At 37.2% G+C, this 17171-nt stretch overlaps 2 protein-coding genes across 2 annotated transcripts; one reads left to right on the forward strand and one right to left on the reverse strand.

The window, feature by feature from the left end:
* Positions 1 to 1011: 1011 nt before the first annotated feature.
* LOC136812467 (uncharacterized) lies at positions 1012 to 3792 on the reverse strand. Its single transcript, XM_067068967.1, has 4 exons — positions 3302 to 3792; positions 2293 to 2933; positions 1989 to 2098; positions 1012 to 1770 (listed from the first exon to the last, which is right to left on the reverse strand). Exons 1-4 carry the CDS (start codon positions 3790 to 3792, stop codon positions 1012 to 1014), a joined length of 2001 nt encoding a protein of 666 aa, XP_066925068.1.
* A 12644-nt stretch (positions 3793 to 16436) lies between these two features.
* On the forward strand, positions 16437 to 17144 carry LOC136812468 (uncharacterized). Its single transcript, XM_067068968.1, has one exon. It carries the CDS (start codon positions 16437 to 16439, stop codon positions 17142 to 17144), a length of 708 nt encoding a protein of 235 aa, XP_066925069.1.
* Positions 17145 to 17171: the final 27 nt, after the last annotated feature.

Below are 17171 nucleotides of genomic sequence, written 5' to 3' on the forward strand. Positions count from 1 at the left end.
TGCGCATAAAATCGCTATCTAGCTCAAAGTATATCAAAAGTTATGAGCATTTCAAAATTTACTGACAGCTGATATGAAATATACTTTAGGAACAAATTAGGGATTATAACAGACTAATATTTACTTCTAAAGTGGGTGATCTCTAATTCAACGTATTATCTCTAGTATTCGATAATCATAAGCTCTCGTATTCGACGCGCTATTCTTTGATATTATTCGATAAAAAATCTCATTCCCTTGAAAGTCCCTCTTCTGTGTCTAATTAAAGTAACGGGGATTTTTCCAAGCGCTTTTTGGGCCTTTTTGTGCATTTAGATTTTCTTTTCGAATACTAGAAGGTCGCTCAATAACTAAGAATAGAGTTATTGACCCTGTTGGCTAAACAACAACACCTTAAAGGGTCGTAGGCTTCTTCTCAATCTCAATCTATAAGTCTGCATAATGAATAACAAAGTAAACTTTGGCATGAAATATCAGTTTTTTGGAAAAAATAAATAAGCGGTTGAAAAATTGCAAAATGAGCTCTTCACCTCCACCAACCTACGGAAGAGAAAGACAGGATAAAGACAAAGGGACTCAGAGAGGACTAATTACCCTTTCATTGTAACATCGTCTCTCTAAGACCTCTAAGAGGAAAAAGAATTCGGCCACTCTTTGTTGTTTGTAGGTCTGACAGTAGAAAACATTTAATATTTTCATACTATATTATGGTAAAAATTAGAAATTTGATTATAATATTTGTAATTAAAAGTTAACTTAATAAACTTTTTACATTCAAACTTATTCAAAGAAATAAAACTGTTGAAAGAAAAACAATCTTGTTGGAAATATCGTCTAGTCCTTTTATGCTAAGGTATTAAATTTACGCCTAAAATACTTGGTCAGAATTTGGTCATTTTATAGTAAATCGTGACGGTTATGCGACGGTCATGATGGACCGTCATGTGACGTTTCACTTTCGACGAAACTCTGACCGTAAAGCGACGTTAAAAATTGACCGTCATGCGACGTTCATCCGACGTCCAAATGCTTACTGGGATACATCCGACTGATTACTGTTCCATGGCCTCGCTCTCTTACTTTCCACTTGTTACCATTTCTAGATTTGATAAAGACGTAGTCATAGGGAATGTCAGGATATAGAATTTGCCTGGCAGTAGGATCATTTTGGTTCAGCAAAAACCAAGCGGTCAACATGGTTTCATTATTGCCAGCTCTATCAGCTGCATTTTCTTCTTCACCTTCCCTAAAATAAACACGCTGAAAGTTAGGTAAATGTTCCGCCAACCTGATAACAGTACGACTCTGAGTGTGCATAGGAAAAGCGAATAAACGCCAACATGCTTCTGGAGAAGAAACATACCGTGCATCAAGAAAAGTTCTAATCTCATCATGATCTATTCTCTCTGCAATCTCAATAGGGGCTGTGTCATGGCCTTTGTAGATGTATTTGTAAAGATATTTGACAGCTTTAATGGAAACACAGACTTCCAAGTTAATGTGAGCATTATATTTTTTGCACAAATAAGGACAATATGGTACAACCCATCTATTATCAAGATCAAGATTCCTTACCCTAACAGTACGGCCATTGTCAGGTCTATGATAAGAAGAATAGCCATCCACATTCATAACCGTTTCATCGTTAAAAGATTTTGGAAACCTTTTGACCATACACGGGCTACAGTCATTCAAAGCACCACGTGGTCCATGAATCATGTTGGACTTGATGATCTCGTAAAGCTCAGGTTCAGTTTCTGGATCAGGGAGCTGTGCACAAATCAAAAAGCTGCAAAATGAATCAAAATATGTGCATGGGGAAGACCACGCTTTTGGAACTCAATCACATCAACACGGGCAGTAACCATTCCAAGAATACCATCCTCCATTATTTCCTTTTTCATGGCAAATAACTTAATGCGAAACACACGAGTAAGTAAATCAGGCCTGTCGCATGCTTTCTGATTGGGAAGTAAGTTCTCAGTTACCTCGCGCCATCTAGGATTACACGTGAAAGTCAAGAAGGCATCTGGCTTTCCATGCTTAGAAACTACAGCCATTGCATCCAAGTAAAGCTGGTGCATGGCTCTGGGAGACCCTGAAAAGGTTGAAGGCAAAACAATAACATGACCCGCATTCAAGTTTCTTTGTTCTGCAGCATTTTCAAGATGGTCAACTAAACCTTGATAACATTCGGCTCTTAATTGTTGCTGATTGTGACGAAGAAAAAATCCAACCTTGAACCTTCAACTTTTGTGTAAGCATCCACCAAAAATTGCTGAAATAGCCTACCTGACAAATGGAGTGCAGAGAACCCCCTTCGGACAGCTAACCGATAAACATAATGATCAAGTTGTGTCACATGATTCCTGGTCCTTGTTGCCCTCTCAGCTACGTGAGGCATATTCATATCCCAGCCCAGATCACCTCTTGGAAAAAGTAATGGATAGATATATGGATGAACTACGCTAGATGTTGATGGTATACTCTGCAAATGATGGTTTCGTGGATAGACAACAATATTCCTACCAGCTGGCGGAGCATCATCTTCTCCTGTGAAGATGGCAGCCACCTCTTCATGCAAAGGCGCATTGCCATGCCTTTGATCGTGCCCCTCTCTCATAACCATGGTTATCCTAGAAACTGGACAGTTTTCAGCTATAGCACGATTTTGTTCCTCTTGTTCAACCTGTTTCATGTGCTTAAAAGCCCAAGGATTTACTTTTCCAAGAACATCCTGGATTAAAGCCATAGTGGCCCTATTACAATCAACTGCAGATGGATTCTGCATTCTCAAATCTAAAGCTTGTGCAGCTTCAATGATATACAATTGAGCATATTGTGGTTGTTCTTCGTTAGGAAAAAGAGTACCGTAGCGATGACAAATTTGTCCACAAATTCTAAATGTTGGAGGACCAATACCTGGAGGAGGTCTTAAGTTGGCAGAAAAAGACCCAAAAGCAAAAGAGTTATTGTATATACGAATTTTTTTTCGAAACTCCTTGGCCTCATTGGAATCATCAGTGATAAGATGTTGAAGTTGGGGTGGAAAAGGTTCTAATTGAAGCAGAGAAACTTTTCCTTTAGAGCAACACTTGAATTCATCTTCTTTTTCAAATTTCAAAGCCCCACAAAACTCACAAACATGGTTAAAAGCTCCTAAATAGTGTTCATCAGGAAGGGGGTTACCAATGTGAGCTAAATTCAAGCGCCTTGGTCTGCGGTGTCGGGCATTATCGCCTCTACGCCTACGTGCAATCTGTACCTCGTTTTCGTCATGAATATTTCTAATTCGCTCTACATTTGCTTGCCTCCTTTGACGTCCTCTCTCAATATTTTCATTTGCGCGCCTATTCCTTTCATTTTGAGCATCAATATTCCTTCGCCTATGACCTTGCACTTCATTTTCGTTTGCACGGCTATCCCTAATTTGAGTTGTCTGCGCTGCTGAGTCTGCTGCTCATTTTCGTTAGCACGCGCATTCCTAACCCGCTCCTGAGTCTGCTGCTCATTTTCGTTAGCAAGCCTGTTCCTAGCCCGCTCTAAATCAAGTTGTCTGCGCTCCTGAGTCTGTTGCTCATTTTCGTTAGCAAGCCTGTTCCTAGCCCACTCTAAATCACGTTGTCTGCACTGTTGAGTCTGCTGCTCATTTTCGTTAGCACGCCTGTTTCTAGCCCGCTCTAAATCACGTTGTCTGCGCTGTTGAGTCTGCTGCTCATTTTCATTAGCACGCCTCGCTCTCATTCTTTGAGCGTGCCTTGCTCTTCTCTGTTGAGCCTGAGGAGTTTCCATTTCCCTTCTCCTACCCACATTTTCAGCAGCAGTTCTACCCCTATCAACAGGCCCCTGATCGTGATCATCAACCAGGACATTTTGATTATCTTGGCTCATTTGGGGGAGAGGACTTTCCAAATCTGGCCTGCACTGTCATGAGCTACCTACCTAGGATATAAAAATGATAACATACTTTAGACACAGCTCGAAGAAACAGTTAATTTATGGTATGCCAGTAATTCATTTCTCCAAAACCACCATTTCAAATACTTTTTAATCAAGCCAAAGTTAATTTTTCAGTCCAGCAGCACCAGCTCCAGCATAAACCAGTTGAAAATGAAACTGTATTTCATCAAAAAAATCACAACAGTTGTGACGGGTGTTGTAATGTTCAGCATCTTGGTTCATTTGGCCAGCAAAACGCGTTGGAATAAAATCCAAAATGACCCCCTATCATGTTTTTTTAGTTTTCTTAAGAACCAATCAAAGTCATTTTTCAAGTGACGGGTGTTAAATTATTGCGGAGAATATTGAGAAGATTTGATTTTTCAATAAGTATTACCCCCGGATTTATAAAACGGCGCGAATATCGTTAAACAAATTTGTGGAGCAAGAACAAAATAAAAGTCATCTTTTGGAAGAACAAAAACATTGCGTGCGAAAACGAAAGTAGCACAGACAGAAACGGGGTTCCGAACCGGGCTCTCGTTCAACTTTTTCTCTTTTTTTCTGCTGTACTTCACTGTATGGTCAGAAATTTTTAACTTTTTTGTTTACAATTTGTTTTATTTTAATCCCTTTTCTCTGTTTTTTTTTATGTACGAAATAGTGTCTGATCAACACTATTTCTTCTTTGGTAAAGATGACGGGTGGCTCGCGGGCGCCAGAGAGTGCTTACTCTTGGTACTACACCTGGCTCTAGGCTTTGTCTTCATCTTGCAATTTTCTTTTTCTATGTATAGTTGTTTGTTTGATTTTTTTGTCTGTTTTGTATCATATTTGTTGGTATTGTCGGCCGAGCAATTGGGGTGTGACGATGTTTCAGCTTTTGCTGAGATTATGTTGAGGGTAGTGTTTTGATCCATGCGAGATTTTCAAACTTTTTTTAGATATAAATATGAAAGAGTCGTCGTTGATAATGACCAAACCACCTCTGTTATGGATTTCTATCCACTTTCGTGTGAACTCAAGAAAGCTATTGCTAGAAATAGCCTCAGTGCCTTTAAATTTTAATTTATTAAGCAATTTTGAAGCAGCAGCTGCAGCCTCTTGTGTCCCTTACGAATTCTAGGAAATCCAAATGAAGCCACTGAAGTTGAGCCCAGTGCGTTGCGCACGTTCGACTATTCATTAAAAGGGGAGTACAGAATAAAAGATCAATCTTTTGATGTATAATATGCGTAGTATGAGATTTTGCAGAGATGATACTCAGTGGCTATACACAAGGTTCATTAATGTTCATAAAGTAATGCTGTCTGGATACTATACTAAAAAGTCAAATATCGTATGTCATAAAATCAATGATGACGTCATAAAAAACTACAACCGTAAAAAACAAATTAAGAGATAGGTTCGGCTGAATATCTAGGAAAACTAAGGTTTTATAAAAAAAGGAACATAGTATATAACAAAACAAAGCCTAAAAGTTCCCCAAGATATGGAAATAACACATATTATCTACATCATTTGAAAGGGGGGCAAATTAAACGAAAAGCTGGGTATAAAGATTATATAGTTGAAAAATCAAAATGTTCTTCAAATCAAAGTTCTTCCTCAGTGTCACTCTCTTCAGAGTCAGAGTCAGCAAAGGTGATCTCTCTGTCGCTAACATCTGATTCCTGATCGGATGCATCACCATCTTTCTTATTTTGACAATCTATGCAACCACACAAATCTGTACACTTTAAGAGTGCTTTTACACACGAACAACGATTATTCTTGCAGCCTGTAGTGCACTTACACTTGATGAAATTCAAAACACAGGTGCAAAATTGGTGCAATTGGTTTGTCCATCCAATTGATAACAATGTTCCCGTCATTTCTTAACCAACCATGTTCAGTAAAACTTGGTAGATAAAGGAAAGCGATGTCAGCGTGCTTCCAAATGAATGCTTGAAAATTTGCTCGCAATGAATGTAGGAAAAGAACATCGCTGGTTGGCGGTAAAAGCTCCTCCTCGAACTTCCCACTTTTGAACAAAACGTAACGCAAATCATTCACCGATGCCATTGACTCTTTTCCGTATAAGGAGCAAACTAATTTTTGAATGGATGCAAAAAGGTCGTCCGATACTGCGAGTGTTTCGCCAAGCTTGGAAAACACTTTGGTAAGATGATCGCTTCCTTTTTTGATGGCACATGAAAGTGCTTTCTTCTTACATTTGCCGTGAAAAGAACTAACCGAATCGCATCCTGAAAAAAAAGATAAAAGCATTTAAGAATGAATAAGTTCATTACTCTAGTAATAGTTCATAAAAAAAATTGATCATGAAGGTCGAGCATGAGTTTCATACTCAAGCTCTACCTTTTTGTCTATTTTTTTTGGAACTTTAAATCCTAGGTGAAAATGAATGAATTTGGAATTTTACTTTGCTTTTACTCTTCCTTAAGAAAACAGACAGCTGCAGAAAAACAATGTTTCTTACCAGTAAATGCATGAAAGCCAATCAAACTTTTGCAAATCAGTTCTCCTCAGTGATCTCTCACTTTGCTCAAACCAATAATCCGTTGACTGTTAGATGTGCCAGTAGCAAAGAACAAATTAGTCGACACTGACTGGAAAGAAGCGTGGATGGCTATGATTAAAATATCAGTATCAGGACTTCTGATCACAATGTTTGATGCTGACGATTTGGCGTGGTGATAATGAAGGAGCACTCTGCTATCTGCTTCTTCGTGGTCTGATGACAGTTTATTGACCTGTTGGACGTCGAGCTTTTCTATTCCAGGTACCATAGAAAAGCATTTTGAACCATCTGTAATTAGAACTGTTTTTGATTTGAATGCAGTTGGATAGAAGGTTGACCAATGTTTCCGAAGAAAAGACAGGAGCTCCTCCTTGTTCTCGCCACGTGAAAGGAACTTTTCCATTGCCTTGGAACTGGTTGGGTTGAATTGATGATTTTGTAAAGCTTGCACGTTCCAACCCTTTGATGCTCTCTTTGGGATACCGGTCACCAACGAAGTCAATACGGTTAGCAGTAAATGTTGTTGATAACGACATCAATGTTTTGAAGATGCTTCTTGAAAGCTCTCCAAAGGTTTTCGGAGTAGATCTTATGGATTGAACGATAGCCATGGCATCTAAGATCAATGTTTAGCCTGCTGGAACACTTGTCACCAAAGCTTGTTCTCCGACTGGTTTTCTAGGGATTCTAACAGCTTACTTTTGACGGTTTTCATGATGTTACCATCAATTGTAGCAAGGGGCATAGGGAAAGGTCGGAGGGAGTGTTGAAGAACATCTTTCATGTCCACGTTTCGAGATTGAGCTAAGAGCAAAAGCTTAGCGAATAGATTCTTGGTGTCCTTCAATGCTATGATTTCTCCGTTTTTTGATTTTGCTTCGGAAGATCCATCACGTGTGAAGAATTTGACCCCGGAGTTTTCGATCTTACTATGGATGTCTGGAGTCGCTGCTAAGATATTGTTATTGATAAAATCTTTAGCTCTCGTTTCACCAGTTTTCTTCATTTCCTTCATGTGAGAGGCCAAGGAAGATGATGCAACCCCCCCCGTTGGCGATATGAATGAGTTCGTTACCAAATGTGAAAGGATCCACTTTGTTTTCCATCGTTGCCATTAAAGATAAGACAGCGTGTTCGTCCTTGTCCATTCTTGGCTTGTCAAGATCTTTCCGCTTTCTGAATAAATGACATTAAAAATTATCATTATACCTATATCCAAACCTTACTTTGAACTTGGCTCCCCTCATTAATGAGTTTTAGAAGTTTAATTAAACCTTTCAAAGTGAACTATAACAAGAACCTTCTTAGTAATCATACTTTGGATAGAACAGTGATTGCTTGGTAGAACAATTGAGAACTTCTAAAATATTTGCAATTGATATACCCTAAAATAGGTTTTTAAAAGAAAAATAGTGCCATTATTACCTTTTATGAACTTCGCGTCCAGCAAATGATTCTGCAGCTTCTTTTATCCATGCTCTGTCTGCTTGAGATGAAATCAGATATTTTCTGGAAGAGCCCAATGGCGTAATTGTCAAGGCGCCAGTGCCTGAAACCATCTGTGAAACTTTTGCATCCAGAAAAGCTTTCAATTTTTGGCGTCTTTTTGGAAGTTTGTCAGAAGGTTGGGATTCATGAATTATCAGTATTTTCAATTTTTTATCTTTTTAGGTTCTATTGAGCTCAACATTGCAACTATGGAGAAATTCGATCGTTGCCGTAATGAACATGTATATACATCTACTTTTGTTCCAGAGCGGAACCAAACCGAACAACAACAGCATTGGATCCTTTTTTAGAGCCGCTTGTGTCTGAACTTGAGGAGCTGTTTGTTGAAGGTAAATATTTCTCTCAGAACCATATTTCTACGTTGAGCTCTTCCGAATACATATGTATTATTCTTTTCAATGACTTTTGCCCTTGCTGATGAACCGTTGTGTCCTATTGAGTGTTTTCCTCATTAAAATTTGAAATTGTGCTCTTTTTCATCCAACCATATTCCAAAATTTTTGGGTCCCCTTTTTGTGTTTCGTCAGCTATTTGCTGATTTTGTGGCTCGATTGTTAATGAAAACGCATTTTGTCAAAAATCTTCTTGAAAGTATGATGCTATATTAAATTTGAAATTTTATTTTGTCACGTATTGGGGAATATTTAAATTCAACAGTACGCTGAATTTTTTTTGCGAAATTTATAAATTTGGTGGATTATTGCTAAATCCACAAAATCAGTTTCCTTTAAATTAGTCATCATTATTTTCATCTATGTTTTCTTGTACTGGGTTTCCTTTCATTGTTAAAAAAATGTTTCTATCTATTAAAAGGTATTGAAGTTGATTACCCGATAGACGTAGGCGAAATCAAAGCTGGTAGATTCACTATTAGTTGCATACTCGTTTGTTGGACTGGTGACTATCCCGCACAATGCCCAATTGGAAAATTCTCCAACAAAGGAACTTATGGTTGTCGGGTAGATGAATGTAAAGGTAATTTTCAAAATATTGATAATGTGAATTTTTATGGTCGAGTGGATTGTTTGATAGCTGGAAAGACCAAGTGTGCCAATAAAAAATAGCCTAAAATTAGGATTCTGACTCCACTCTTACCAAACAGTCTACTCTTTTTATACAGTGTAAACAATTAACATATTTAGAAACTTTCTTTAAATTTTCTTTAAATGTGCATTAATTCTTTATTTGCGACCCCACTTTTTAACTGTTGCTTGAATTAACTTGTATCGTGGAAGATTTTTCCGAGCTTTTGAAAAATTGAAAAATAAAGACCCAAAAGAAGAAAAAGGACGACGATAAGGCTCCTATGCCCTGAGAGAAATTTGCACTGTCGAGGAGACTGATGTTAAAAGACACTTTATGTAAACATGGTCATCAACTACTGACTGACAAAAGATTTCTTTCTTTATGATATAATTTCTTGTTTTACTTGTTTTAAGGGTTTCGGTTGATGGTAGTAGCACTAAATACTACACCGATAACAGGCATCATTTTACAAACCCTTGGCCAAAAAGAAATTTCGATGCTGATTACGAGACGATGAAAGAAATAGAAGAACTTCCAAACCCAGCAGCCGAACTTCGTCGTGCCAAAGAAAATGGCTTAACTGGACTCAGTGTTTTAACTAGCTTGAATTTTCTCTACGGCTTCGACGTGTACAAAGATATGGTCCACGATGTAATGTATCTCGTATGCTTAAATCTGGTTCGGAAACTTTTCAAACGCTATTTCAACGACGAAAACTTTGATTTGAATTAATTTGAAGAAAAGCTGAAGGATTTTCCTTTTACATCAGGTATTTAAGGGTGCAAACATTTCTTTCATTTTTGGCACCGTAACTATCCTGCTTCTATTCTAGAGACAGTTTTTGGGTTAACGACTTCATTTTGGTACATTTTACGTTTTATTTACACATACAGGTAGCTTTATTTAAAAATTGTCTATTGTTACAGATTATTATATTATTATTATAACGCCTTCTTCGGCTCTAAAATCATATAATTTCATACAGTCATCATGAACTGCTTTTGAATTAACTGCGAAATGTATATGAATTATTATTTGAATTGTAACTGAACCTCCTTTGAAATACATTTGAATTGTACAATTCAAATACAATTCACATTCGTAGGGGGTTTCCTTTTTAGGGGAACTCAGCAGGCGGTAGTATTTCTTGCGCAAGCAAGTAATGACGTAACCAACATAGGACACAACTTGTTTTTCATTATTGTTCATCTTTAGGTCTTCTTGTGAGAGAGGAATATCTGTCGAAGCTAAGAGCTTGTTCCTCCTTCATGATCTGAATGATGATTCCCATTGAAATTTAGTGCATTACAGACAAGAATGTTTCTCTGACTGTGTGACACTTAAATTTTACTTAAACTACTATATAATTTTTGCATATCAGCATTTTTATTTGGATTTCTACTAATTCTCATCATGTCATAAATTTGGACTATTAAAATCCTTTCATGCATGATACAGAATTTCGTTAAATAATCAAAAACATTACAGGCTGTTTCACGCAAGAGACATGCATGATACAGAATGCATGATACAGCGCGCATGATACAGCACGTATGATACAGCATATTTTCCAAAATATGTATTGCAATATTGCTAAATATAGTGATTTTGTGACGTCATTTCACCAATAACATTTACAGATTTGTATCCAAACACAACATTTTGTTTTAGGAGTTTACGTACTAAGCTCATAGCATTTTGAAACAACTAAAAAGATGTAAAATGTAATGTAAATATTCAACTTTATCATGATCAAAACATAATAAACCAAGATAATTTTTTATCTACAAAACAAAGATATAAAGATACTAGATAGCATAATTGGGCTTTTCCAGATAAAGTTCGTACCCCCTGTTGAGGAGTTTCTTTTTTTTTAGGTGCACCCCCATGGAATTCTGGACCGAAAATTCCCTTACCCCTATGGAATTCCGGGTCTAAAAATCCCCTACCCCTATGGAATCCCGAGCCTAAAAATCCCCTATCCCTATGGAATTCCAGATCTAAAAATCCCCTACCCCTATGGAATTCCGGAACTGCAAATCATCTGCTCCTATGGAATTCCGGAACTACAAATCCCTTACCGCTATGTAATTCCGGAACTATAAATCCCTTACCACTATGTGATTCCGATTAGAAAATTCCTTAAGGTATGTTATTAAATTAGTAGCTTATTAAATTCTATATCGAATGATACTGACAACATTAAATCTTGTCAATTTGACAAAGAAATAAAAGGTGACAAAGGAAAAATGACGTCATCTTCAGAGAGTGATAAGTCCCCTTATGTTGGTAATTTGATAAAGCCATTTATATGATCATGATCCAGAAAAAAAGACGAAAAAACGACGAAATTTTCTAAACGCTTAGTTTTCAAATTATTCGATAAAACGTCAAAAAACGACAAAAGACATGAAAATAATGGCGATTTTTTACTTTAAACGGTCATAACTTTAGTTTAAGGCAAAAAGAAAGAAAAACGTGGCAAAGTTCTTTAGATCTATCTTTCACGAGTACAATAAAGAAAAAATGAAGTCCGTAGCTCAGAGATAAGGGGACTTATTACTCGTGGAATGACCCTAGGTATCCCAATTTTCTGTCTTGAGATCGATTAAGTTTTTCCCTTAACCTTTTGTTTGCACATCCAATTGCCTTGTCAATTGTTCCGAAAATGAGTTTTCTGACACTGGAAGCTGGGCTAAAGCTTCGGCAGCCTCTTCCAGACCCAAATGTTCTGGTGATAGCTTCCTTTATTGTTTCCGAAGAGAGGTGTGGGAAGATTTTTGCCAGCTGTTGCAGGTTTTCCACATGATTGTTAACCTATAGTATGTAAAAAATATCTAATTTTCACACTTTGTCCTTTGTTCCTTTCCCTTTTGTAATTCTGAACAAGACCTCAAAGTATTATTGCAAACTGACTTTTCAAAGACAATGTATAAATCATGCACAGGCCTGACCATGAATGACACACCCCCTGGCACACATGCCTTAATTTGTTCAGGAATGAACCAACAAAACTGCTACTTGGAGTATGGTCAAAAAAAGAAAAGCTATTCAGAATTAAAAAAGTTTACATTTTGACGGGATGAACCTGCTTGATCTGATCTGATCTGCAATTAACACCAATTGAGAGGTTGTCAGGTCTACTCTGTAAATAGAATAGAAATTAAATTATTAAAATAAAACGAGAAATAACTTAAGCCCATTGTAGAGATTATATCACTAGTATTTTACTTTACTCTTTCATTTCAGTCAAAATGTTCTTAAGTTGTGAATGCTGATTATGGCGTGCTATTAGCACTCACAAAGGGGATTTTTTACATTCTTGAATATTTTAGGAGTGCTATTTTAGCAATCGCAGATCATTTTAGGATTGTGTTGACTTGTGCGAGAGTAATAGCACGTGATACACAGCCATGCCCGCAAGGGCCTTGTCTTGACTCCTTTAGAAATTATGTCTGATTAATTGAAACATTTCTTGTTTAAGGCATGTTTAATCCTTTAAAAACAATTCAGAAGAAACTAACCAAAAATTTGACTTATGTCTTTCATAAAAGCTCATTAAAAACCAAAAATTTGACTTATGTCTTTCATAAAAGCTCATTAAACTCACTTTTCTTGACACACCCATTATAGGAGCGATGTAGACAAAAACTGAAAATCTAACTTGCTTTTCTTCACCCAGGGACAGTCATGCTTTAAAACCAAAAAAAAACAATGTAGAATGTTATATGGATATAAATGTTGGTGATTTTTAATTTGCACCTAAACCCTTAAATTTTTGCAAATCTCTATAACTTAACAAAGCATAAACTTTTGTAAAATTTTTAATTTGCTTACCTGTTGAAAGTTTCTCAGAACTGATGGAAGATGATCGTTGTCATCATCACTATTAATATTGTCATTTATGGCTTCTTGCAACCGCGTGTAAAGTTTTCCTTGTCCTGTCAATTCTTTAACCTGCATATAATTGTAAGAAAATCCAGACTCCACCGTTGGAGCAAAGATTCTGTTCATGTGTCTTTTGACAAACTCAAAGTCATCCTCTTTTATGTCTAGTTGGCTACAGGATGTGACAATTTTGGACCTTATTTCAGGTTCCAACATTTCATTATTCAGTGTCAAAACAACATTACAGCTTGTTTCACGCCTTATAGACGATCATCAGATGTGTGATGAAAAAAATTTTTTTTCTTCATCACACATCTGATGATCGTCTATAAGACGTGAAACAAGCTGTAATGTTGTTTTGATTTTTGAAGAAATATACATTTTAAATTAATGCAGCTCTACCTTGGTATAGAGCACTTTGTCATTCACAGATTATTGATGTTATTGAATATTCAGTGTCATTAATGTTCGAACACATACTAGCCCTTCTGCATATGGATAGTTTTCCTCACCATCTTTCGGGAGCAGCATAATAAGCTCATGAGAGCTCTCCTTCGGAGCCTTCCTCTTTTCTCTTCCAGCTACACGATTTGGATGACACGGTGATGCATTTGTGTTCAGATTATTTGCACTGCTAGCAGCATTTCTTATCAATGCCCTTGTCCTAGCAACCAACTCGGACATTGGATTTTGACCGCTTTGACGCCTACATAGGTTCTGACGTGGCAATTGAGACGGCTGGGGTGGTGTGGGGGTGCCAACCATTTCTTGCACAACATTTCGTATATATGATCTCAGTTGATCATCTTCCATATTTCTTAGCTGAAAAAGAGACAAAAATAGACATGATATTAAAGTCTGTGTCAAGAAGTGTGGGGTGTTTTATTTTGGCCAATATCTTTCCAACCATCTTTTGTTAATAAAAATGTTGGTTGAATAAAATTGGTAGTCGATTGCTCTTGAAGGAAAAAAAAATTAAGTAATACCTCGTTTTTTTTCTTTATTTGACAAAAAAGGTAATCAAAGTATTTATTGATTAAATGTCGAATATTAATCGAATTAATTGAATTTGCATATATTTTTTGTTGATATATTTGATACTTTTACCAAGGGGATGTCAATCAAACACAATTGAATTCAATTGTCAATCAAATCAATTAAAGTCATACGAAGTGATCGATCGGATTGAAGTGATCAATCAAACAATTGAAAAGTATAATTTGAAATATTTCAGCCTAATAGAAAAAATCAAAGCGACAAAAGATAAGATGATGTCAATCGTACGCCAAATCATTCGAACTTTTCAAGCAACATTTCAATGGATCCAGAGAAAAATTCAATGAAAAATACAATAATTTGGGGAACATGCTGAAAAACTAGAAAGAAAAAGATTCTTAAAAATCTCTCCAAAAATAGTCAAACTAGGACATCTAGAAGCCTTGTAGAAAGCTTCCATTTTTAGTCAGTTGAGCAGATTTCTAAAATACGTAGGAGGGCCTTCCATCGTTGGGCCCGAAGGATAATATATACACAAATCTCATTGATAGTGAGTTAAGAATAGAAGCATGAAAATGAAGAAATTTTGATTTTTAGGACAAAATACTAGAATTTAGGACAATTTTTGACAATTTCCCTTTTCTAAATTTTTAGGACATTTTATGATTTTTATGACAAATGGGAGGCCTGGAACTGATTGATCTCAAACTGATCAATCAAACTCAATCGACTAAGATGACTATGCCGTCCCGCTCGAGACTGTTCCAATTCCCAGCTTATCTCGGCAAGTTGGTTTAAGAATTCTCATACCAATTTTGATGGTGCACATGCCTCATTGCCGTAAATCTTTACAATAACAAGCGACACTTTTATGGACCTACCTGGTTATCAAACTAATCAGTGAACATTGAAACAATGAAACACATAAGACATAACTGGTCAAAATAAAGAAAAAATAAAGAAAATGAAAGCATATCTATTGAGAGAAACTATCAACACTATTGAAAAAGATTTGATTTCAAAAACTGTGATTTCCGGCATATTTCCGGTATTTCCGCCCGGAAAATTCCGTTTTAAAGGAATCAGACTCGGCTCCGTCACATTTTGGGCATTGCCATTTTACATCATTGTGCGAAAAATCATGAAAATCTGTCGAGTATAAGTTGAAAAAATGAAGGAAAACCGTTTTACGCCGGTTTTCGCCTGTTCCGGCGATTTTTAAGGAGTTCCGGATTCAAAGGCTGATTTTTTTGGAAATCAAACAATGCTAAGTTTTGGGCATCATCATAAAGAACATTTTTCTGTAAAGAAACAATTAAATAAATTGAAAAAATGTGACGGACGGAAATGTGAAAAAAAAACGACGATTTCCGGCACATTTCCGGTTCTACAGACCGGAAAAAATTTTTTTTCGACAAACGGTTTTCGACACCTTTTCGGCAGTACTAATGTGCATCTATGTGCAAAAAATCGCAAAAAACTAATGAGAAAATCTCGAGAAAATCTCAAAAAACCGCTTTTTTCGGGACATTTCCGGTTCTAGCGGCCGGAAAAATTTCTTTTTCGAAAATTGGGCTCTGTCACATTTTGGGCATTGCCATTTTACATCATTGTGCAAAAAATCATGAAAATCTGTCGAGTATAAGTTGAAAAAATGAAGGAAAACCGTTTTACGCCGGTTTTCGGCTGTTCCGGCGATTTTTAAGGAGTTCCGGATTCAAAGGATGATTTTTTTGGAAATCAAACGATGCTAAGTTTTGGGCATCATCATAAAGAACATTTTTTCTGTAAAGAAACAATTAAATAGGTTGAAAAAATGTGACGGAAATGTGAAAAAACGACGATTTCCGGCACATTTCCGGTTCTACAGACCGGAAAAAATTTTTTTCGGCAAACGGTTTTCGACACCTTTTCGGCAGTACTAATGTGCATCTATGTGCAAAAAATCGCAAAAAACTAATGATAAAATCTCGAGAAAATCTCAAAAAACCGCTTTTTTCGGGACATTTCCGGTTCTACCGGCCGGAAAAAATTTTTTTTCGAAAATCGGGCTCCGTCACATTCGAGGGTTTATAGTAATGCACCTTTGTGCAAAAAATCAGAAAAATTGAATGAGCCAATCTCGAGAAAAGTTGGTAACTAACGAACGAACGAACGAACGAACGAACGAACGAACTAACGAACACGGGTTAATTTATAGGACCTCCACCCCACCGGGGTAGGTCCAACAACAAACAATAGAAAGCTTATGGCTTATAAATTTGACCAATCAGAATTCAACAAAAACAAAATATAGATAGGCTTCTTTTGCAATGCTCATGCTTGTAACCGAAAGGTTGGTTAACAGGTTTGTGGAAAATCTCACCAAGGTTTCCTTCATCCTGTGGGCGAGGGTGGCTCTCAATGACTCCTCTCCAATAAACCTGCTCCATCTCTGCTTGACTCTGCAGTTTGGGACAAAGAACTCCTGAATGATCCAGAGCGTCAATTTCTATTTGACGGGGTGGTCAATGGGTTTCAATTGCTCCCAGCAGATGCGACAATCAGCCCTGCGGAGATGGACAACTATAATTCTGCAGTTGGCCCGAGTTCCAAAGAAAAAGTTGAAGCTACTATTTTGGAGGAACTCTCCGCTGAAAATTATATTTTAGCGAATGAAAAACCTGTTATTGTCAGTGCACTTGGAGCAGTTCGAAAGCCTGATTCAGAGGATCTCCGTTTGATCCACGACTGTTCGATGCCCCACGGTTTGGGTGACAATTCGTATATTGATATTGAGAAACATTCTTTTCAGACCCTAGATGACGCCTGTCGGTTGATAGGGAAAAATTTCTTAATCGCCAAGATAGATTTGAGACACGCGTACAGATCTGTCCCTGTCCACCCTGCTAACCATGCTGCTCTTGGTTTGAAGTGGAAATTTAGTGGGGATGAGCACTACACGTATCTAAAAGACACACGTCTCCCTTTTGGAGCACGCAGCGCATCTGGTATATTTCATCGTTTGACCCAGAGTGTTGGGCGCATGATGCAGAGAAGAGGCTCTCCTTTGATCATTGTATACCTTGATGATTTCCTGGTCATTGGTCGGACTCGGCAGGAATGCCAAGCTGCTTTTGATACCCTTCACTCACTCCTGATATCCCTAGGTTTCACTATCAGTCCTTCTAAGCTTGTTTCACCTTGCCAAAAACTTGTGTTTCTTGGTGTTGAGATTGATACTACAATATTGAACTCTCGCACTTCCTGCCAAAAAGCTAGGTGACCTGAGAGACGTCCTGATGTCTTTTCA

Source organism: Clytia hemisphaerica, unplaced genomic scaffold (assembly GCF_902728285.1).
Source record: "Clytia hemisphaerica strain Z4C2 unplaced genomic scaffold, Clytia hemisphaerica genome assembly, whole genome shotgun sequence".
Classification (NCBI taxonomy): Eukaryota; Metazoa; Cnidaria; class Hydrozoa; order Leptothecata; family Clytiidae; genus Clytia; species Clytia hemisphaerica.

Bases quoted from the DNA above. Each gene is read 5' to 3' on its own strand.
- LOC136812467 (XM_067068967.1), bottom strand. From the start codon at position 3,792: ATGGAAACTCCTCAGGCTCAACAGAGAAGAGCAAGGCACGCTCAAAGA. The intron at 2,934-3,301 runs GTAGAGCGAATT...TGCCAACTTAAG, and splicing joins GTCAAAGGAGGCAAGCAAAT to ACCTCCTCCAGGTATTGGTC. The intron at 1,771-1,988 runs GTAACTGAGAAC...ATTTGTGCACAG, and splicing joins GTAATCCTAGATGGCGCGAG to CTCCCTGATCCAGAAACTGA.
- LOC136812468 (XM_067068968.1), top strand. From the start codon at position 16,437: ATGGACAACTATAATTCTGCAGTTGGCCCGAGTTCCAAAGAAAAAGTT.